Genomic DNA, 21,453 nt, shown 5'->3' with positions numbered 1-21,453 from the left:
ACCGAGTTGTGCAGCTGTCACCACTGTCTAATTCCAGAATGTCTGGGCGTCCCCAAAACAAGCCCTGCACTAGGGCTGGCACCTGCTTCTGTACTTTCTGACTGTGGAATTGCCACTTTGAGCATCTCAGATAAATGCAAATGCAATCACACAATCCGGACGAATCTTTTGTGCCTGGCTGGGTTCGTTCATTTAATGATTTCAAGGTTCATCTGTATTCCATCATCAATCAAGACTTCTTTTCTTTTTAGGGCCAAACAATGTTCCTTTCCATGGATATACCACATTTCATTTCTCCATACATCAACTGTTTCCACCTGTAGTGCAGAAACTGCTGAAAATGTCTATGGACGTTAGTGTGAACACGTTTGTGTTTGTCTGGGTGTACACAGAAGAGAGGACCTGGCCCATCACAAGATGACCGCACTGCTTTTTTTTTTGTTCTGGGGATCAAATTCAGGACCTTGCACTTTCGAGGCAGGTGACAGAACCACTGAGCTAAATCCCCAGCCACCCCCCCCCCCCAACTACACACTGCTTTTTTTGTTTGGTTTTGCTTTGGTTTTTTGGATCAGTTTGGTTTGTGATAGTGGGGATGGAACCAAGGCCTTTGCAGCGAGCTACATCCCCAGCCGTTTTTGGAAAATGTTGTTTTTCATTTTGAGGCAAGGTTAAGTACCTAAATTGCCCAGGCTGGGGTCAAACTTATGATCCTCCTGCCTCACCCTCCCAAAGCGCTGGAATGCAGGTGTGTACCTCCACTCCCAGCTTTCAGTATTTTTTTTTTCTGTACCACAAATGAAACTCAGGACTTTGTGCTTGCCAGGCAGGTGAGGCACCACTGAGCTACATGCCCAAGATAGTGAAAATATTTTTCTTTACTTTTTTTTTTTTTGGTACCACAAATCAAACTCAGGACCTTATGCTTGCCAGGCAGGTGTGGCACCGTCAAGGTACATCCTCATCCCTTCAGTAAATTTTAAATGAAACTGGGAATTATGAGTCATCTAAATTTGTTTTTTGTGGTACTGGAGATTAAAGCCAGGGCCTTCTGCAGCCTAGGCAAGCGCTCTATCACTGAGGTATAATCAAGCTATGTATTTAATTTTTTGTGTCTCCCTAATTTGTCCATACTGGCCCTGAACTTTTTTTTTTTTCGTACCAGGGATCGAACTTGGGTCCTAGCGCTTGCACAGCAGGCAGCGAAACCACTGAGCTAAATCCCAGGCCCCAGAACTTTTCTTTTTTAGACAGGGTCTCACTATGTAGTTCGGGCTGGCCTTGAATTCATGGAAATCCTCCTGCCTCAGCCTCCTGAGTGCTGGAACTACAGACATATGCTACCACGCCCAGCCAGGCCCTGAACTTTTGATCCTCCCGGAGTAGCTGGGATTACACACCTGCCCAGCTCCCAAATTAGATCTTTCTCAAGAGTCTTTTGAGTACTCAGGGCACTTGCATTTCCATACAAACTTTTGGATAAACCTGACTGCAGAGAAGCCAGCTGGGACTTGCTAGAGACTGAAGTGATTCACAGGGAGTTGCCACTGATCACAGGATGTTGTCACCTGTCACCTTGTCCCAACTAGAGCCCCTGGATATTTCATTAAACACTCCTCATGGCATTGCTACAATCAGAGGACTTCAAGTGAAAGGCCTCATCCACTGGGTTGAGAGCAAAAAGCAAGGTTTCTCAGCAAAGGAGAGATTCTGCCTCAGGACTGAAATTGCCAAATCCAAAAACTGTGTGAACCAAGTCCTTAAAATCAATGTGCGTGCATGCATGCATGCATGTGTGGGTCCTGTCACTCAGGTTTCTCTGGAGAACCATGCAGATATCTGTATTTTTTTGGATTGTTGTCTTGGTCTGTTTTCTGATGCCCCAACAAGACAGACTGTTGGAACCTGGGTCATTTATAAACAGAATAAGCAAATTTAGCTCATGGCTCTGGAGAGTGAGGTAGGACCAGGAGGCATCACATGGAAACATGGAGCAAGATGGAAGGGGGGATGGTTGCCGCAGACCAGCTGCAGTCGATGCAGGGTAAGAAGGGGAGAGGTCTCGGGCCGGCGAGTGAGAAAAGAACCTTCGCAAGCAATGTGCAGGTTCCCTCTGAGAAGTCTCAGGGTCTGATTTATTTTTATATCGTTAAGCAATAGCTAAGAGGCATTGGGCGGAACATGTTTACATTTTAGGTTGCCTTAGCAACATCTAGTGAGGTAAGGTTATTTTTACTAAACAATATATTTTTCTAAACTGATTCAATTCATTGAACATCATGAATACATTTCTTAAAAATCACAATTGTCCCCTTATTTTCCCAAACCTAAGTAGAACAGAATGTAACTTAATCAAAGTCTCCAGAGGGTAACTTAATTAGAATCTCTATAGCAGCGGGGGTACGAGCAAGATTTAATTAATTAAATGTCAAACTTGTGGTCACCAGCTGGCCCTTGAGAAACTGCACAATGGTTAATATAGTTTGCTATTAGCTCTCTACTTTCCTATACCTCTATTTATCTTACCTAAGTGTCATTTGGGTTCATAGTCCATGAGCAGGAGATATTTTCAGCACTGTGAGAAATACTGAGTAACTCGCCTCCTTAATGCATTTACCTGTCCCAACTTTCTCTCTATTTCTTATTTCCCACTATTCCTTACATCTAAACTCTGTCCTTTCAACCTCTTCATAAGGCCCCTTTGGTAATAAGAAGGTCAGCAATGAGAGGGGGGAGTTATAGTAGTGGGGAAACAGAGGGAGTTTCAGGAGAGGTTTCTTTAGGAGTGGATGTGGCAATAGAACTAAGAGAAACTGGAATTTGGGACTTGTGAGCCAGATCAGATTTCAATACATTATTGTCAATTTGCCTTATGGAGAGTTTGTTGTGAGTCACAAACACAGTGACTCCTGTGACCAGAGTAACAATTTTAAACATTATGGCAAGAAAAAAATAAAACATGAGGGTGCGATGTGTTCCACCCTTTCTTTCCCCAGCTGGAACTTTGTCAAGCCGCCTTGGAGGTCGGTTGGGCTTCGCCAGATGGTTAATTGATTGATTGACCCTTTTATTAGGAGTCCACTTTGTGAACCCGTGATAACTGTCTTAGTCACTTTCTGGTCTCTGGGACACAATATCCAACACCCACAGCTTAAGGGAGAAGTTTATTTTGGCACATGCTTTGTAGAGGTTCAGTATATAGTTGGCCACTCCCAGGCAGGGCAGCAGGGAGCAGAAAGTGAAGGAGCCAGAGACAGAAAAACCCCTCCAGGCCCCCAATGACTGCCCCCCCCAGACCTGGCTCCTCTCCCCAGGATCACATTTACCCCTAAACTCATCAGCACTGATGAGCATTAAGCCCCATGGAACCAATCACACCCCAATCCCCACTGATGGGTACATGAGGCTTTGGGGGGACATCTTGATCTAAGCCGTATCACCAACCCAGGGCACTCCTGGGACAACAGCATTAACCCATTCGTGATTACACAGCCTTCGAGACCTAATCACCTCTCAAAGTTCTCACCTCTTTTGTTGGTGGTGGTGGTGGCGGCAGGGGGGTTATGAGTATGTGTGTGGTACCCAGGGGTGTGCACACTTGTACTCCCAGCACTTGGGAGGCTGAGGCAGGGGGATCGTCACAAGTTGGAGGTCAGCCTGGGCTACATAAGTGAGTTTAAGGCCAGCCTGAACCACATAGTGAGAGCCTGTCTCCAAAAAAAGAACCCAAAGATGCTCTACCACGGAGCTAAATATATTTTTAAAAATTTTTTTGGTACCGGGGATCAAACTCAGGATCTTGCGCTTGCAAGACAGGCAGCAGCACCACTGAGCTACATCCCCGGCCCTAGATATTTATTTTTATGACAAGGTCTCAATAAGTTGCCCAGGCTGGCCTTGAAGTTGTAATCCTCCTGCCTCAGCCTCCTGACTAGCTGGGATCACGGGCACCCAACTACCTGGAATGGCCAATTCCCACTTCTTCATACCAGCACAATGGCAATTAATTTTTTTCTTTTTTTTAGTGGCAATTAATTTCTTTTTTTTTTTTTTTTCGTACCAGGGATCAAACTCGGGACCTTGCACTTGCGAGGCAGGCGTGGAACCACTGAGCTAAATCCCTGGCCCTATTTTTTATTTTTGAGAGTCTTGTTAAGTCACTAATTGCTGAGGCTGGGCGTGAACTAGCAATCTTCCTGCTTCAGCCTCCTGAGTGCTGGGATGACAGGGATGCACCACCATGCCCGGCCTTGATTCCCAAGTATTTTATTCTTTTTGGCACTTCTATAAATAGAATCACCTTAGTTTCATTTTGGATTTTCCATTGATCTCTTATCCTGCAACCTTGTTGAGTTTATCTTACAAGAGGTGCCTTAGGACTACTATCTAGAATCTATAAAGAACTTAAAAAAATCAGACCCCCAAATTTAAAGACCCAATTCAAAAATGGGCATCTGAAATGAACAGACATTTCTCAGACAAGAAGTAGACATGGCAAATAAACAGATGAAAAAATGTTCAACATCACTGGTCATTCAAGAGATGCAGATGAAAACAACACTGAGATTCCTCCTCACCCCAGAAAGAATGGCTGCTATCATGAAATCAACCAATAACAAATGCTGGCGGGGCTGTGGGGAAAGAGGAGCCCTGCTCCATTGTTGGTGGGAGTGCAGACTGGTGCAACCACTGTGGAAATCAGTGTGGAGATACTTCAAAGAACTAGGACTAGAGGTCCCATTTGACCCAGCTATTTCCTTGCTGGGGATCTTCCCCAAAGAATTAAAAGAATCATACCACAGCGATATATGTGCACCCATGTTTATAGCGGCACAGTTTGTAATAGCTAAAACTTGGAAACAGCCCAAGTGCCCATCAACTGGAGACTGGATAAAGAGATGTGTTTTTTTTTAATAAAATGGAGTACTACTCAGCCATAAAGAATGACAAACTAGAGACATTTATAGCTAAATGGATGCACATTGAGGTGATACTCTTAAGTGAAATAAATAGGACACACATATATAAATACCGAATAGTTTCTCTGGTGTGAGAAACTGAAAGTGTAAATAAGGACTAAATGTATAATAGGTCATGTGAAATAGGAAGAAAAGGGGCAAAGGGGAAGGGGAAGTGGGAAGGGGAGGGGAAAGGAAAAATTATGAGAAAAGAAAAAAATGGAAACAAAGTTTTTGTACACAGGGAGGAGTGGAGGGGTTGAAGGGAGGGCGGGAAGGAGGAAAAAATAAGAACCGAGATACATCACATACAGGTACAAGATCCCATTGATGAGTGTAACTTATTGTGTACCTAACACGTCCTGATAAACTTAATGAAAAAAAATAAATGAAAGAGGCGGCTTAGGGTTCTCTGCACACAGGACCATGTCCCAGCACTGTGGGAGGCTGAGGCACAAGGGTCACAAGTTCTAGCCAAGCCTGGGCCATTTACCGACTTAGTGAGACCCTGTTTCAAAATTTTTAAAAAGGCTGGGATACAGCTCAGTGCTAAGACCTAGCTTCAATGCCCAGTACCCAAAGGAAAAAAAAAAGAGAAAAGAGAAGAGAAATGAAAAAATTCTGATCCCAGCTACAGCATGGGCTACCCTCAAAAATGTGCAGAGTGGGCTGGCCATGTAGCTCAGCAGCATAGTACCTGCCTGGCAAGCGTGAAGCCCTGAGTTCGATTTCCGGTACAACAACAGCAACAACAACAACAAAAACATGCAGAGTGGAATGAGCTACACACAAGGCCCACACCTTGTGTGATTCTGTTTACTCCAGAGTGGTGGAGCCTGAAGCCGAGGGGCTGGTAGGGGTCCTGGGTGGCTGCAGTCCAGAGGAGGGCGGCTGAAATCCCACAGAACTGTGCAACGCAAATGCTTCAGGGCTAATTTTATATTATGTAAATTTTTTCTTGGTTGAAAAAATTTTAAATATACACTAAAATTAAAAATAAAATGCACTGTGAAAATGTGTCTCTCATCTCAGCTCAGCATCTGTCTCCCTCCTGGGGCTTGGGACATGCCCCGGGGGAGGCTTGTGGAGTGGAGTGAGCCAGGAGCGAACCCAATGTGCGGGGTGGCTGGCAGATCAGCAAATGGCACTTGGTGGCCAGGTGTAGAGCAAAGCGCAAATGGGCCACATTTATAGGCAAGAAGACGGGTGTGGATCGCAGATTTGATCAGCCTGGACAACTTAGTGACTCAGTGAGACCTTGTCTCCAAATAAAAAGTAGAAAGGCCTGGAGTACAGCTCAGTGTGAAGGCCATGGGCTCCTCAGTGCCACAGAGAGAGATGGCGGGGAGGGAAGGAGAGGGGGTTCCAGAAACAGGACGCTGATCCACATGAGCTTTTCCCTACACAGAGAGGAGGGATGGGGAGCAGGAGAGCTCCCTGCTGGGATGTGCTGGGAATGGTCACCTCGCTGCTGCCCTTCACCCTGTGGGGTGAGCCCGGGAGAACATGGCCTCTGCTGGACACCTCCAGGCTGAGGAGAGAAAGGAGTACTGTCTACCAGGTCCAATGCTGGGGTCCTGCCACCCCCTCCTTCTCTCCAGCCACTGGTCCCGCCACCTGATAGTGTCTTTTACTTATTTGAGGAGCAATTTGAGACAGGGTCTCAGTGTGCAGCCCAGGCTGGCCTCAGACTTGCAGCGATCCTCTTGCCTCAGCCTCCCAAGTGATGGGATTATAGGCGTGAGTCACCACACCAGGCTCCAGTCTTTGCCCTTAGTATTCTCTCACATTTGGGGATGTCAGTTTAAATGTCCCTGTGCCTCAATGGCCTCCTCGTGGTGCTACACCCACTGTACAAGTGCACATTGGTCGTTGTTGACCACATCCAGTCCCAGGGCATCGAGTGGCATCTGCCTTGAAGGTGACCTCACTTCTCTGCAGCCCCCTAGCTCTGTTCAGAACCCCATGTGAACCATGGGCCACACCTGGACAGCCCTCCCTCCTCCGCAGGACTTGGGTCCCGACCTTGTTTCCAGTTTGGCTTTCAGACAAGGGGGTCCCATCAGGCCTCCCTCTATGGCAGAGCCTCTTCTGACGCTTTGCTGGCTCTGCCTCCCTGACAACCTTGTCCCCCTTCTTGGAGCTCAGAGCTGTTTGCAGAAACTAGATCCTGCTCTGCCCAGACCTGCACCAGCCCCACTGGGCTCACTGTCCACAAGGTACAGGGCTGGAGCTGCCTCCCTGTCTAAGGGCGGCTCAGCTGGTGGTCCCTTGGAACCTCAGATCTGTCTGAAAGAGGAGCTCAGCAGAAAGCTTGGAACCCAGTTGTGGCAGCACACACCGGCAATCCCAGCACTCTGGGAGGCTGAGGCAGGAGGATGGCAAGTTCCAGCCCAGCCTGGGCAGCTGAGTGACTTAGTGAGGCCCTGTTTCAAAATTAAAAATACCAAAAAAATTAAAAATACAAAGGGCTGAGATGGCGAAGCCCAACCGACCTCCATGGCTGCTTGACAAAGTTCTAGCTGGGGAAAGAAAGGGTGGAACACATCGCACCCTCATGTTTTATTTTTTCATGCCATAATGTTTATAATTGTTACTCTGATCACAGGAGTCATTGTGTTTGTGACTAACAACAAACTCTCCATGAGGCAAATTGACAATAATGTATTGAAATCTGATCTGGCTCACAAGTCCCAAATTCCAGTTTCTCTTAGTTCTATTGCCACATCCACTCCTAAAGAAACCTCTCCTAAAACCCCCTCTGTTTCCCCCACTACTATGACTCCCCCTCTTATTGCTGACCTTCTTATTACTAAAGGGGTCTTATGAAGAGATTGGAAGGACAGACTTTAGATGTAAGAAATAGTGGAAAATGGGAAATAGAAAGAACGTTAAGACAGGTAAATGCATTAAGGAGGCAAGTTACTCAATATTTCTCAAAGTGCTGTAAATATCTCCTGCTCATGGACAATGAACCCAAATGACATTTAGTTAAGATGAATAGAGGTAAAGTAAAATAGAGAGCTAATAGCAAACTATATTAACCATTGTGCAGTTTCTCAAGGGCCAGCTGGCGACCACAAGTTTGACACTTAGTTGATTAAATCTTGCTTGTACCCCCGCTGATATAAAGATTTTGATTAAGTTACTTTCTGTTCTGTTTAGGTGTGGGTAAACAAGGGGGCAATTGTAATTTTTAAATATGTATTCATGACGTTCAATGAAATGAAACAGCTTAGAGGAATTGTACTTTGTTTAAAAAGAAAATAACCTTTACTTCAATAGAAATTGCTAAGGCAACTTAAAATGTAAACATGTTCCGCCCAATGCCTCCCAGCTACTGCTTAAAGATATAAAAATAAATCAGACCCTGAGACTTCTCAGAGGGAACCTGGACATTGCTTGTGGAGGTTCTTTTCTCATCGCCGTCCCAGGACCTCTCCCCTTCCTACCCTACATCGACTGCAGCTGGTCTGCGGCACTGAGATTTATGTACATGTACCAACTCCCAAAGATGATTGTAAAATGTGGATACTGCAAATATGTACTAATAAAAATTTTCAAAAAGGACTGGGATATAGCATAGAATGAAGGCCCTAGGTTCAATTCCCGGTGCTGGGGGGGCCGGCACTGGCTGGGAGGCCCCTATCCCTAGGAAGCCTTTCTTTGGTGGCATCCAGAGCTAGATGGGCGGAAGAGCAGGCCAGGGCTAGCAGGGCCTCTGGAAGCCCAAGCACAGGCCCACTGGGGTCCTCAGACTTGCTGCTCACTTCCGGGAGCCAGGGTCAGGCTGACCACCCCCCCTGCTATGCCCTGGCCTCCCTGGCCTCTTTCCTGCAAGACCCCTGAGGTGGCCCTAGCCCAGGCTGAACAGGACACACGGGACCCGGCCCATGTGCAGAGCAGAGCCCAATCCCACCACCATCAGCTCCACACGGCAGCCGGGGAGGTGAGGTGTTCTCCACTGGTGGCTGGGGACTATCCCCTGCTTGGCTGCCTTGGCTTACCTAAGGGGACATTGGAGAGTGGGACAGGGGCGATGACAGTGACCAGTGCCCTTAGGGAGGGGCAGCCAGAGAGCCCAGCATGAGCATGAGCATGAGGTCCCACAGTAAGGACTGCAGCACCACCTGGCCCCTCAGGAAGGTGGGATGGCCTTGGGGACCATGTGGGGGCTTGCCATGCCGATGACCTCCTCCCTGGAATACCTGACAGGTCCCATGCTGGCCAGTCCACAGGGACAGGATGTGACTGGAGGTGACCAGGGGCTACCCATGTGGGGCATGACTGCTACATGGGCCTGGGTCCGAAGTGGACACAGGTGACAGTTGCATGGCACTGTGAATGGATAAACACTGCTAACTGCAGTTTGGCTGAAATGAAGGAATCCACAGCAGGTGAGCTTGATCTCAATAAAAACTGACTTTATGAAACATACTTTCTCATGCTGTGGGGCCTCCGGCGCTGACTCACGCATTTCCTTAGGGTTGAAGAAGAAAGCAGTAAGGACAGCGCCAGGGACCAGGCCTTGTGGACACACATAAGAGGCCACGCCACCTCCTAGGCTCACCGGATCTGGTATGGGGACACGGGATGGGAGGTGGGAGATGAGTGGGGTGGCTGGTGTTCCCCTTGACAGCCACGTGCCCCTCCCATCCGCACCAGGTCCCTCGGTGCTCACCGTGTACTTGTCCCACTTCTTCTCCGGGTCGTAGGGCTCCCATCGGCTGGCCGGGAATATGTGCTTGTTCTTCTCGTACCAGCTGCGCAGCACCACCTTGCCGGCATGCGACTGGGGAAGGGACAGCTCAGCTCAGCCAGCTGCTGGGGACGGCTCACATGACCACCCTGTCAGGACCCCTGTGCTGCCCAGTGCACCTCATCCTTCTCCACGGTGGCATCGCTCAGCAGCCGCACATCATCGTGAACGTCAAAGTTAAAGAGTGGCCCTGCAGGGAGAAGGAGCTGTCCCAAGGTCCCACCCCAAGGTCCTGCCCCGAGGTCACTTGGCCTCCCCAACTCAACCTGCTGGGCCGCAGGCACTCACCGCTCTTCCCACGTGCCTTGGTGACAATGAAGTCGTAGAAACTGTGATGCTAGGGATCAAGGAGGGGAGACCTGCTCAATCCCCATCCTGGCCCCTGACACCTGCCGCACCCCACGCTCCTACACATGGGCCAGGTGCCAGCAGCACCCAGTGGGTGACCCAGGGCCGAGGGGACTCACATGGGGGATGATTAAGTCCTCCTTGATGTACATGAGCTGCTCCACCCCCGCTGACCTGGGGGAAGAAGACAGGTGTCGGACTGGGGAAGGGACAGCTCAGTGGACAGACGGGTGGACAGCACCATCCTCAGTCTATGCCAGGAAGGGGAAGGCAGCTCAGCAAGCAGGGGACACATGGCACCCCACTATGCACGGCCTCTGGATCAGGGTGCCCAGGGAGGAGCCCACCTCAGCTCAGTGGCAGGAGGGAGGGAGCAGCAGCCAGGCCGGAGCTCTGCACACGAACAGCCTCACCTGAGCTCACTGAAGTCCTTCCGCAGGATCTCCAGCGCCTTCTGCAGGAACTGCTGCATGGTGTTGCCCTTTTTCATCTGCAGAGGGTTGGAAAGGAAGCAGGGGCCCGAGCAACACTCAGGGAGCGGCTGGACCAGGACCCCGGGAGCTCCACAGCACCTACCTTGACTGTCCGCCGGTGCCCGGAGCCGTCCCAGTAGCTGAAGGTGATCTCAATCTCCTCACCTGCGGAGCACAGTGACTGTTCAGTCACCCGTCGCTGGCACCACAGCCTCCGGAGGCCACATCACCCCCCGCACCCCCGCACTCACTCTTGATCTTCTCCTGCTTGGCTTCCCACTCCTGCCGCAGCTCCTCCCGCAGCCGGTTCTCCTCCTCCTGTGGAGGACATAGCCCAGCATTGAGGCACAGGGCTGCCCCCACTGGCCACCAGCACCAAGGGCAGGGGCAGCAGCTCTTACCTCCCGGTCTCGGTCAGGCAAGAAGCTCGTGTCCACATCGGGGTTCTTCCCTAACTTCCTTTTCTTTGTGGTGACCTCTATAAGAAAAGCAAAGAACAGGGCCAGGGATTTAGCTCTGTGGCACCACACATGCCCCGAAGGCACAAGGTCCTGAGTTCAATCCTCAGTATCAAAAATAGAGACCAAAGAACAGTTTAGCAACTGCATGTGGTGGTGCACACCTGTCATCCCAGCACTCAGGAGGCCGAGGCAGGAGGATCACCCAAACCAGCCTTGGCTGTATAGTGAGATCAGGGCCATCCTGGACTATATAGCAAGACCCTGTGTCAAACAAACAAAACAGAAAAATCCCCCCAAAACAAAAAGCAACCTAGACATTATTCTGAAAAGGGTTTTAATCTTCTGGACCCCGTAAGGGTCTCTCAGACCCCCAGTGTCCCTCAAGCAAAGCAGACACCAGGGTTCTGCTGCTGGCCCCCCACCCTGGGGGGCATGGGCCTGACACATAGCTGGAGCTCCAGAAGCTGCAGGGTCACATTTTGGGTGTCAGGTTAGGCGCGATGCATCATGGGAAGTTCACTTGTTCATGCTCAAAGCCATGGGCAGGTTCCTCCTCAGGACATCCCAACCATTCCCCAAAAAGCCATTGCACCCAGATGGTTACCGCCCACACAGTGCCCCGCAAGGGTCTCCTGTCAGGACATTACAGCTTCTAAAACACAAGTGTGAAAGGTCTGGCTTCAATCCCCAGTACCAAAACAAATTTAAAAACAACTAAATAGGGCCGGGTGTGGTGGTGCATGCCTGTCGGCCCAGCACTGAGGAGGCTGAGGCAGGAGGATTACTATGAGTTTGAGGCCAGCCTGAACTAAATAGCAAGCCCCTGTCTCAAAAAACAAAAACAAAAACAAATTTCTAAGACATTCCAGGCTTTATACACAGTACAGCACTACTCTGCCACAAAGAAATATAAACTTGGGTCATTTGTAGGAAGATGCATGCACTCTGAGACCATAATGTCAAGTGAAACAAATCAGACACACAGGCTTCAATATCAAATAGTTTCTTTCTCTTATGTGAAATATGTAAAATATAAAAAGCAAAGTATGTTAAAAGTAGATAACAAGAAACAGGGGAAGGGGATCACAGGATGTGGGGAGGGCGAGGGAGGGCAAGAAAAGAATGAAGATGTGTCCTGTACACGTACCAGGTTTCCACGAGGAGGACAATCATGATGGACTAAGAACTCGTACCAGTGAAAAATAGAAAGAAAGCCATCCAGGCCTGCCACCATGTGCCCTGCCATGTGACACTTTCCCTGACCTCAGGCCAGGCCTCGCCCAGGAGAGGGGCAGGACCCTGCACACCCTGCCCAGCATAGGAGGGTGTACGGTGCGTGGGGGCACCTGGGCGCTCTGGCCTTGATCCCGGCCTCCGCAAATTGTCCCTGGTGGCCGAGGCCCATGGTGGCCACTGAGTTCTGTGGCTAGGTGACTCTGATGACATGGATCAATGCCAAGTGTGCACCCATGCTCCTCACCACCAGTGGGCAGTGAGGACTCAGGCCGAGCCTTTGCCAGCAGCCTCGATGGCGGCCCGTGGGCGGGGACTCCTCTCCCTGCCTAGCTCTGGCTCCCTGAATTCTTCTCTGTGAGCCCCTCATGCTCACCTGCCCTTTCCAGCTCTTCCTCATCTATGGCGACTTCCTCCTCTTCTCCTCCCTCCTCTTCCTCCTCCAGAGTGAAGGACAGGCTTGAGATCTTCCGCTTGGCCTCCTTCTTGCGCTCCTTCTCTCGCAGCTTCTCCAGCTTCCTACCAAGGCACAGGTGGTCATTCTGCCCCGTATCCAGATCTAGAGATGCTACATGCTCAGTGAGGGGAGCGCCAGTGCAGGCTGGAGGGGTCCAACTGCCCTGGGTCACCGAGATCCTGGGCAGGGCCTTGATTATGACACAGTAGGCAGAGAGAGACACAGGGTTGTGACATGCAGAGGATGGAGAGGATGCAGGCTATTGGGCACCAAAAGAAAGGAGGGGGCTAAAAGGACTCGCCACCTTCTCGGGGTCAGGAAGTAGAGAAACAAACCACAAACTCGAGAGGACTGTTTTGAGGCCCAAACTAGATGCTACCCCTGTTCCCAAAGCAGGAAACGGAGCTCCCCCTGGAACAAGAGTAGCCTGAGTCGCTCCCAGAGCCCACACATGTGAGCTGCATATGAGGGGCAGGCACAGGAGGAGACGGGAGGGGACAGGAGGGGGTGGGGGTGGGAGGGAACCCACAGCTGCAGCTCCTTTGACTGTTCTTTCTTAGCCAGCTGCTTCTCCCGCTCCTTCACCAGCGCCTCCTGCTTGGCCTTCATGTCATTCAGTGTCACAAGCCCTGCAAGGAAGGACTGGTCACCCAGAGCCAGCGCAGGGGCAGCCCTGTGCCTGGGAGAGCATGACACGTACACCCTGCTCACCCACGGTGCTGGACTTGAGCTCCGCCTCCACGGCGTCATAGTGTGCCGAGAACTTCTTGTCGATGTTGGATTTCATGATGTTCTCCTGCAAGGGAGGGAGTCCAGCTGTGAAGACCACTGCCACCCTCCCAGAAGCCACAGCTGCCTGTCGGGGACCTGGGTTCCAGTCCTAGATCTACCCTTCAATGCTCTACGGTGTGATCTCAGAAAGCCACACAGCCCCCTTCCTTGGCTGGAAGAGGTTTTTCAGTGCTAGCCTCACACTGCTGGCTGTGAAATTGACCCTCCCGAGACCCCAGCCAGAAGTGTCTGTCACCAGAGAACAACGTCGATGAAAGAGGACAGGGTGAGTGAAAGGCCCAGCCTCTCCCCATGTGGCTGGCCTCCCTCCTAGGCCCAGATACTGCCTTCCCCTCCAGCACAATCCCATCTACAGCACCATACAGGTCCCCTTCTAACCAAGGCCTCCAAACAGAGTGGCTGGCAGAGAAATTCATCCTCAAGCTGGGTGTGGTGGTGCACACCTGTCAACCCAGCCCTCCAGAGGCTGAGCCAAGAGGATCACCATGAGTTCCAGGACAACCTGAACCACGAGTTCAAGGCCAGCCTGAACTATATAGTGAAAACTTGTTTCAAAACACCAAAAACCAAAACCAAAAAACAAACAAACAAAAAAACCACCTTGCAGGAAGTCCCCACTGAGAAAGGGGCTGGGGCTGAGGATGAGCCTGTGCCTGAAGGCTGCCTGCTCAGCCGCTTTCCCACTTAGCTAAGAGGCCTGAGTTCCTGAGAGTCCTGGGGTCCCTCAGCCCCAGGTCATAGCCGGCCATTCACGGAAGCCCCGAGGGGACTACCAGCACTGCGGGTCTCACAGGGAAGAAAGTCCAGGGAAGCAGTCTCGGGGCTAGCCCGGGAAGCACCAGGTGCTGGACAAGGGCGCCACCAGCACCAGGGGAACGCCGATCACAGGCTCCATCCCGCAGGGGGCTGGCACACGCTAACTGCCTCGGACCCGGCCCACCCGTGGGCCCATTTCACAGATGAGACCGTCGCCGGCGAGCCAGGGTGCCGCCTTCCGTCCCCAGTACTCCCAGCCTGCAGACTAGGGGCACCGCGGAGCCCTGCGGGTCGCATGCTCCGGGCCACCTGGCCCGACCTCTGCGATCCGCTGCTTCATTTGCTCCATCTGCTCGCGCTGCTTTTCCCGTTTCTTCATCAGGTGCATGGCGCGGCCGGCCTCGCTCGCGGCGCCCTTGTATTGAGCCATGGCGGTGGCGGTGGCGGTGGCGGCAGCAACAACAGTGACAGCGGCCCAGCCCGGTAGAGTCTTGGCGGCGGCAGGGCAGTCAGCTGACACCTGACGTCTGCTCCTGCCCGGCCCCTTCCCACCACGTGACCAAGGACGCCCCGCCTTTATCGCCCGTGACGTCCGCTCCCCCCCCCCCCGCCCACCTGGGCTGCGAGATCCCTGGCCCTAGGGTTGACTCCCGCGAAGTTGGCCCACGACCGCTTCCTAGTCTTGGACACGGGGGCTGGATTCCCAGGCTCCTGCGTTGCCTCGACCTTAACGCCGCCCCGCAACTGGGCATCCAGCCCATCCCGCTGCCTCCTGGGGACCCAAGGCTGGGCCTACCCCCTGCGCCTCAGTGTTGATCAGGTTCAAGGGAGCCCCTGGTTTTCCCTTCGTGCCAGAGGCCAAGCCCCGGCTTCGCCGGCACCCCTGCCCGGCTACGTAGGCAGACCCAGATCCCCTTGCTTCCTTAGGCTCCCACGCGGGCCCTTGGTGCCCTCTACCTCCTTTCCCCCACCGAGGCCAGCCTGGTCTGCCCTCTTCCCTGGATTGGATCGGGAAAGATATAGGTGCGGCGCCAGGCTCTAAGCCAGAGTCCCAAACCCGAGGGCCAAGTCCCTGCCAAGCACTTAGCTTTAGGGAAAGGAAGGTAAAGATCTAGGCTCAGGTTTTAACAGTTTATTGGGAGATTTTGTTTCCTGTGAAATATACTACAGGTTGGGGAAAGGGACACATTCACTTTGCAAGGTAAGGGTTTCCCAACACTAAAGGGAAGGCATGGGGCGGGGCACACTGGGGTTGGGTCCATTTTACCACCTCCTTCTGCCTTGCGCACATCTCCTTTCTCAGCAAGTACCAGAAACACAAACACGAAGACAAGGAATTGAAACAGTGGGGTCAACCTTCAACAGGCCACGCCTACACATTCCTCCCTCCGGCTCTGCAGCCCCGGTGGTACCAGAAGGCTGGGGGCTCTGACTTGGGGTGGGAGCTGGTTAATAAATTAGAATAAATTATGGGGGAGGAATGCAATTTGTGCTGGGAGGGCCCCTTCTCTCCAACACGCAGGAGAGCTGGCGGGGGGAGGCAGGGGGCATCTCCAAAGGCCACTACAGCGCGGCAAGGGGGGGCAGAAGTCACTTCGTCTCCGTCCTTCCCGAACACCGAAGAGTTAGGGTGGGGAGACACACAGGGAGATGGATCCTCTTTTCCTAAGACAAGGAAAGGCCGAGAACAAGGACACCATCCAACCCCCATCTCCCGAACCATCGCTAGGGTTAAGGATTTGGTCAGTGAATCAGTGAGGTGGGTGACAGGAATGTGGGGGAAGCAGAGGATGCTGGGCGCAAGGGTGCCCAGCCATACGTCTCCCCAGCCCTGGAGGAGAACAGACACAGGAGTAGGGGCAGCAGGGGCTGGGGCAGGAGCCACCAATCACTGGTCAGCTTCTCCAAAGACATCGTTCTGTTTGCGCTTCATGTTCTCAAAGTCAAAGGCCGAGCCAGCCATGCGTTTGTAGATGTCTTTGATGTCATTGCAGGTCGTCTCAAAGTGTGTGGTGGCATCATAGGAGCAGGAGCAGAACACCTGAAAGGAGCAGCCCCTGGGGTAGGGTGACTGGGGAAGGGGCTGGGGGCAGCCGGGGCCAGGGCTGGGAGGCTGCTTACCTGGCTTTCAGAACCATCATCGATGGGCTCATACAAGTCGCTGATCGCCACGAACCTATGGACAGGTGGGGGCGCTTGTGTCGGACCCTGCATCCCCCCAGCCTCCAGCTCTAGCTCCCACCTCCAGCCCCAGGTACAGCCCAGCCCCTCACTTCTGGTCAATGGGCTCCAGCAGCTCCAGAGCAGGTTCAACCTCCTTCTCGGGATCAGCGGTCTCCACTGTGGTGCTGGCGATGGCGACGTACTTGCCTTGCGCCGCCACGTTGTGTGCATAGGAGATCATGCACACATAGATATCTGCTCAAGGGAAGTGCTCTGTTAACATAGGCAAGGGAGACGCCCCTCCCCAGCCCCAAACACGTGCCTTCACTGGGCAGCGGGCCCCCAAGAACCCAACCCAAGTAAGAGAGCCCGGTGGTTCCCACTACAGCAACGTCCAGAGGTGGAGCCTGATGAGGGGCGTGGCCTCCAGGGCTCTGCCCCTCTCCAGCGGATTGGTCCGCGGATGACGGCATAGCCCAATGGGCTCCCTGGGAGGCGAGGCCTAGCGGACGAGACAGGGACAGGGACAGGGACAGGGACAGGGGCAGGGGCAGGGGCTGGGCGCACAGGGCCTTGAAAGCTGTGTCAAACCCCAGCCCCTTCCTTCCGCCTCTTTCCCTTCCCTTAGCTTCCCAGGGTGGCTATGAGGTGCACAGCTCTCCCTGGCCCTTCCGCCGTGTTCTTCCTGCCTTGGAGCAGCTGTGGGCTGAAACCTCAGGGACCCAAATGAAACCTGTCCTCCTCCTATTGTGGGTGTGGGGGTTGGGTCCCAGCCACAGGAAGATGACTAACATAGCATCCAAGCTGTCATCCTCCTGGCAGGGGAGAGTCCGACCCATCCACCCAATGGCCAGGGCCACAGGAGCACTCCCTTTGTTCTACAATGGGGTCACACGGGGAGCCCCAAGGCTGGGGAGATCGGGCATGGCAGCCTGGAGTGCACAGGAGGCAGTGGGCTCCAGCCTCCCTACCTGACTTCCTGTTGACCTGGTTCTGGGGGATGATGATTTGGCAGGAGTTGGCATCACTGGTGTTCTTGATGGGGTGACTGAGAATACAGATGATGCGGATGACTTGGCCAGCCTTCCGCACACGCTCTGGGATGTAGCTGGGGTCACAGATCAGCTGCTTGCAGCGGGCCACCTGTGAAGGCACCATGAGCCCTTGCTCCTGCCAGGTCACTCCTTACCCCACTGGTCATCAGCTGGGCCCCCAGTGGCACCAGGCGGCCCATGGCAGGCAGGTTGCTCTTCTGTCACCGCTGCCCCTCCCTTCAGCTCAGGGTGATGAGGCTGGCACACAGGGCTGGGTGGCCCCACTGCTGAGACACCATGGTCAGGTAGACTTTCTGTTTTTTGGTTTTTTTGAAACAGTCTCACCATGTAGCCCAGGCTGGCCTCAAACTCGCAGTGATCCTCCTGCCTCAGCCTCCTGAGTGCTGGGATGACAGCTGTGCACCACCATGCCCCGCAGGTCAGGTACACTTTCTGGACCACAGACCTAGCATGTGGCCCCTGAGGACAAAGAACCCCCGAGGAGGTGACCCGCTGCGGGGAAGGCTCACCTCTCCCTCGGACTTCACGCCCACCACCTTGCCATTCTCCATGATGATGTCATCCACAGGCTTGTTCAGCATGTATGTTCCTCCATAGATGGCACTCAGTCTGCAGCGGGGACAGGGAATGAACAGGGGCCAATTCCACCATACCTTCCCTGCTGCACCACCAAGGTCTAGGTGGTGTTCATCCCAGCTGTCCCGGCACCAAGTAGGAACCCATTTGAGTGCTCTCCTTCCTCACCAGACACCCCCCAAGAAGAGTCTACAAAGGGTGGGTGCGAGGGTGGTAATGAGGGTACAGCTCCACAAGGAAAAGGCCCAGGGGGCCTGCGAGGAATACTACAGAAGGGCTAACTCCCAGCTAAGCACTGCTTGAGGTCTCAGGCCCAGGCCCAGCCCTGTGCTGCCAGATGAGCAGGCCACGTTCCTGAGCCTGTGCTTCAGCATCCTAGGGCTGTGCCCCCGTCACCCAAGATAGCCTGCAATGCACAGAAAGGCTCCAGGGCCATTTCCACCCTCAGCCTCAGTTCTACCTAATGATGCCATCTGAAGAGAGCTGTGTCTTCACCTTGCAAAGCCCTGGGGCAGCTCGCCCAGGCCGTAGAGTGGGTATAGATACGGGCTCTTGCCATACCGGGCCAGGGATTCGCTGTACAACTTGATGCGGTTGATGGTCTCAAGACAGGGCTGGTCTAGGTAGCTGGGGAGAGTAGCGAAGGAAGACACTCAACAGAAGCACCCTGCTCACCCCCACCCAGGTGCCTGGCCTGGTAAGACGGGTCAAATGTAGGATGTAGAAAGGGACACAAAGGTGACAGGTGAGCCTGGGGACAAGGGACATGCAGAGTGGGCAGGTGGAGGGAAGACAGGTGCAGCCAGGCAAAAGGGCACCAATCACGCCAGCTTCCCCTCACTCGTCAGTGCGGTAGAGCGCCAAGGCATGACCAGTGAAGTCAATGACATCTTGGCCCAGGTCAAACTTCCGGTAGACATCACGCATGCTGGTAGTCTGGGGATCCACACCCTCGAAGGACTTGGGGTCGTTCTCATCAAAATTTGCCACAAACACCAGGAACTTGCGGAAGCGCCGTTTCTCAAACATGCCCATGAGATCTGGGGAGGGTGTGAGGAGACCCTGTGCACGTGGAAGTACGAGAGTCCCCTGCCTGCTGGGAGAGGCTGAGCTGCCACATGACCTAGGGTCAAACCCTCTACGCTTCTCCGCTCCAGTGTCCTCCCCTGTGTGAAGAGGGCTGTAGACAGGACAGGGAACTCCCAATTCCACTGCCTGGGGATGTTCTGGGATCAAGTGGAGCCCTTGCCAAAGACTGAAATCTGTAAAACTCCAGTTCCCCTCCATGGCCCTGCTACGTGAGGAATAGTAGGAGACAACAGAGAATGCAGGGCAGCGGGCCTCTGGTGCCACCTGGGGAACAGAACCATGAGCAAAGGGGGGCCTTGCCGTGGACAGCTGCCTCCCCCACCCCTACACTCACTCGAAGCCAAGGCTTCAGTCTCCGTGGAGGGCACCTTGTAGATCTTGCCCCCTTTGTAGACAAAGCTGCCTTCTACCACCTTGAAGTCCAGGTAGCGGGTCACTTCCGTGTACAGCAGCATCTTTACCAGCTGCCCTGTAGGGATGGCGTCAGCAGGGCTCCAGCGAGAGGCTCAGGCCAGGCTGGCTGCCCCTGCCCTGGAGCCCAGCCCTCCCGTGTCCCCCAACCCCTCCTTCCACCGAAGCCCCTTCATCTCCCTCACCATTGGCCATGAGGAATTTGGGGATCAGGTCAACATTCCAGTCTCGGCCTCGGCCCATTGACTCAGGGGGGCCCTCCAGCAACTCAAAACGCTTGTACAGCTGCAATCAGGAGGGAAAAAGAGAAATCTCACACAGACTCTCCTTCTACCCCCACCCAGAAAACCTAGGCATGCCCCTGTGCAAGAATTGAGGCAGCCTCACCTCCTCCAGGGGTGTGATGGATGAACTCTCACCCCCATAGTAAGGGTTGCGGTCCATGTGCAGCACTTTCTTCCCGTTCACAGACATGATGCCCGACAGGATGCATTCCTGGGGGAGGGGCACCATTGACTGCTGAACTTCCACTTGCCAGAGTTCTCCTGCAGCCCTGATCTGCTCTCCACCCCAAAGCTGCCACAATGGACAGCTCCTTCACTCCCTGCTTGCTGCAGGGAGTACAATTGGGGGCGATAGCTTCATTTGGCCACATTCTCAGGTCTAATCTTGCTCGGCAAAGAGGTGACCAAAGAGAGAAATAACAGGCTTTAGGGGGCCAGTGGCTAGCAGACACACGAACAGTCTTAGGGCTCCAGCGTGCCAAGAAAGTCATCTATCCACACACACAGTACACAAGAAGGCAGATAAGACACAATGAGCCACCAACAACCCAGTTCAACCTGAAAGGGCACCCAGCTGGGACATGCAGATGAATACAATCCTTGAAACTGCAGGCCTCCCCCTGGGCTGCTCTTTCTTCCAAGGAGCCAGGTCCCCTGGAAGGAGGGGTGTCTGGACTGTGGGTGTCTGGACTGGTGGAGGGAAGTGAGCCTCGGGGGAATGGGTGATGGGCTTTGAGGAAGGGGCAAGATAAGATACCCACCCAAATCCTGGTTACCAGCCCAAGGACAAAGGCTGCAAACAGTGCTCAGCCTCAGGTCTCCATGGGAAACGGGGGTGGGGTAGCGGGAATCTGGTTATTACCCCCACCGCTGCTGCTTCTGGAACATTCCCCGAGTCCTCAATCTCCGAAAAAAGCCAGGGAGGTAGGTTGTGGGCCCACCCTGGCAAAGCCCTCAGACCCCATGGCCTCGGACTTCATCCCTACTGAGCTTCCCAGGAGATGGGAGGGGATGCTGGGCGGGTGACGGGTGCAGGCGATGGGTAGGGGCCGGGTGGGCGGGGGCAGGGGACACCAGTTCGAGTAGGGTGCGTTTTCCAGTGCGGCAGGCCGAGGGAGGGAGGACTGGAGGGCGCAGGGGCCGGGTCGGGACCTGGGCAGGGAGGAGGGGCCCCCTTCCCAGGAGACGAGGCATAGCGGTGGAGGACAGCAGGCACCGCAGGGACGAGAGAACAGGATGGGCACGGCGCTGGAGTTTCGGGAGCCCGAATAGAAGATGGCAATAACGGGAAGATGGGGCCGGCGGCCAGGGCTGCATCATCGCCGGGGTTGCGGGGTGCATTATGAGGGACCACAGGCCCCTGGGCCGCACTTACAGTGAGACCAGTCCCCAGCACGATCACATCATATTCCTCGTCCATCGTCAGGCCTTGGTGCCAGCACCGCTCAGCTCCTCCTTCTTCACCACAGCAGCAGCCGCCGCCGCCGCCGCCGCCGCCGCCGCCGCCGCCGCCGCCGCCACCGCCACCGCCACCACCACCACCGCCACCACCACCGCCGCCACCGGCGCTGCCGCCGCACTAAACTAAAAATGGCGGATCTGCGGTCTCTGCCCGACCCCTCCGCCGCGTCAAAGAGT

General features: G+C 53.6%; 2 protein-coding genes across 3 annotated transcripts; both read right to left on the bottom strand.

The window, feature by feature from the left end:
- Nucleotides 1-6,083: 6,083 nt before the first annotated feature.
- Nucleotides 6,084-14,781, bottom strand: Fam50a (family with sequence similarity 50 member A). 2 transcript variants are annotated; one of them, XM_004875005.4, is made up of 13 exons: nt 14,557-14,781; nt 13,401-13,485; nt 13,219-13,318; nt 12,609-12,751; nt 10,940-11,016; nt 10,790-10,856; nt 10,642-10,703; nt 10,479-10,555; nt 10,185-10,239; nt 10,006-10,054; nt 9,837-9,907; nt 9,640-9,750; nt 6,084-6,489 (listed from the first exon to the last, which is right to left on the bottom strand). In XM_004875005.4, the coding sequence occupies exons 1-13, from the start codon at nt 14,665-14,667 to the stop codon at nt 6,256-6,258; spliced, it is 1,242 nt and encodes a 413-aa protein (XP_004875062.1). In that variant the 5' UTR covers nt 14,668-14,781; the 3' UTR covers nt 6,084-6,255. The 2 variants fall into 2 exon arrangements, with proteins under 2 accessions (XP_004875062.1, XP_087060219.1); XM_087204093.1 differs by lacking the exon at nt 6,084-6,489 and adding an exon at nt 9,362-9,533.
- A 573-nt stretch (nt 14,782-15,354) lies between these two features.
- Gdi1 (GDP dissociation inhibitor 1) lies at nt 15,355-21,371 on the bottom strand. The gene is made up of 11 exons (XM_004875003.4): nt 21,191-21,371; nt 19,919-20,026; nt 19,717-19,816; nt 19,455-19,589; nt 18,873-19,071; nt 18,527-18,658; nt 17,965-18,064; nt 17,372-17,543; nt 16,511-16,655; nt 16,359-16,413; nt 15,355-16,278 (listed from the first exon to the last, which is right to left on the bottom strand). The coding sequence occupies exons 1-11, from the start codon at nt 21,233-21,235 to the stop codon at nt 16,126-16,128; spliced, it is 1,344 nt and encodes a 447-aa protein (XP_004875060.1). The 5' UTR covers nt 21,236-21,371; the 3' UTR covers nt 15,355-16,125.
- Between the last annotated feature and the right edge of the window lie 82 nt (nt 21,372-21,453).

This window comes from Heterocephalus glaber, unplaced genomic scaffold (genome assembly GCF_053883595.1).
Source record: "Heterocephalus glaber isolate CG9 unplaced genomic scaffold, H.glaber_assembly_v1.0 deba00001861, whole genome shotgun sequence".
In the NCBI taxonomy this organism is placed as follows: Eukaryota; Metazoa; Chordata; class Mammalia; order Rodentia; family Bathyergidae; genus Heterocephalus; species Heterocephalus glaber.
The sequence above is the reverse complement of the archived record's forward strand: the minus strand, read 5'-3'. Positions and strand labels throughout refer to the sequence as shown.

Excerpts from the sequence above, each read along its gene's own strand:
- Gdi1 (XM_004875003.4), bottom strand. The coding sequence starts at position 21,235 with ATGGACGAGGAATATGATGTGATCGTGCTGGGGACTGGTCTCACT. Across the intron at positions 16,656-17,371 it reads CCAGGTCAACAGGAAGTCAG|ATATCTATGTGTGCATGATC; the intron begins GTAGGGAGGCTG and ends TCCCTTGAGCAG. Across the intron at positions 16,414-16,510 it reads CTGGAGCCCATTGACCAGAA|GTTCGTGGCGATCAGCGACT; the intron begins GTGAGGGGCTGG and ends ACCTGTCCATAG.
- Fam50a (XM_004875005.4), bottom strand. The coding sequence starts at position 14,667 with ATGGCTCAATACAAGGGCGCCGCGAGCGAGGCCGGCCGCGCCATGCAC. Across the intron at positions 10,704-10,789 it reads CAAGCAGGAGAAGATCAAGA|GTGAGGAGATTGAGATCACC; the intron begins GTGAGTGCGGGG and ends TGTGCTCCGCAG. Across the intron at positions 9,908-10,005 it reads CAAGGCACGTGGGAAGAGCG|GGCCACTCTTTAACTTTGAC; the intron begins GTGAGTGCCTGC and ends TTCTCCCTGCAG.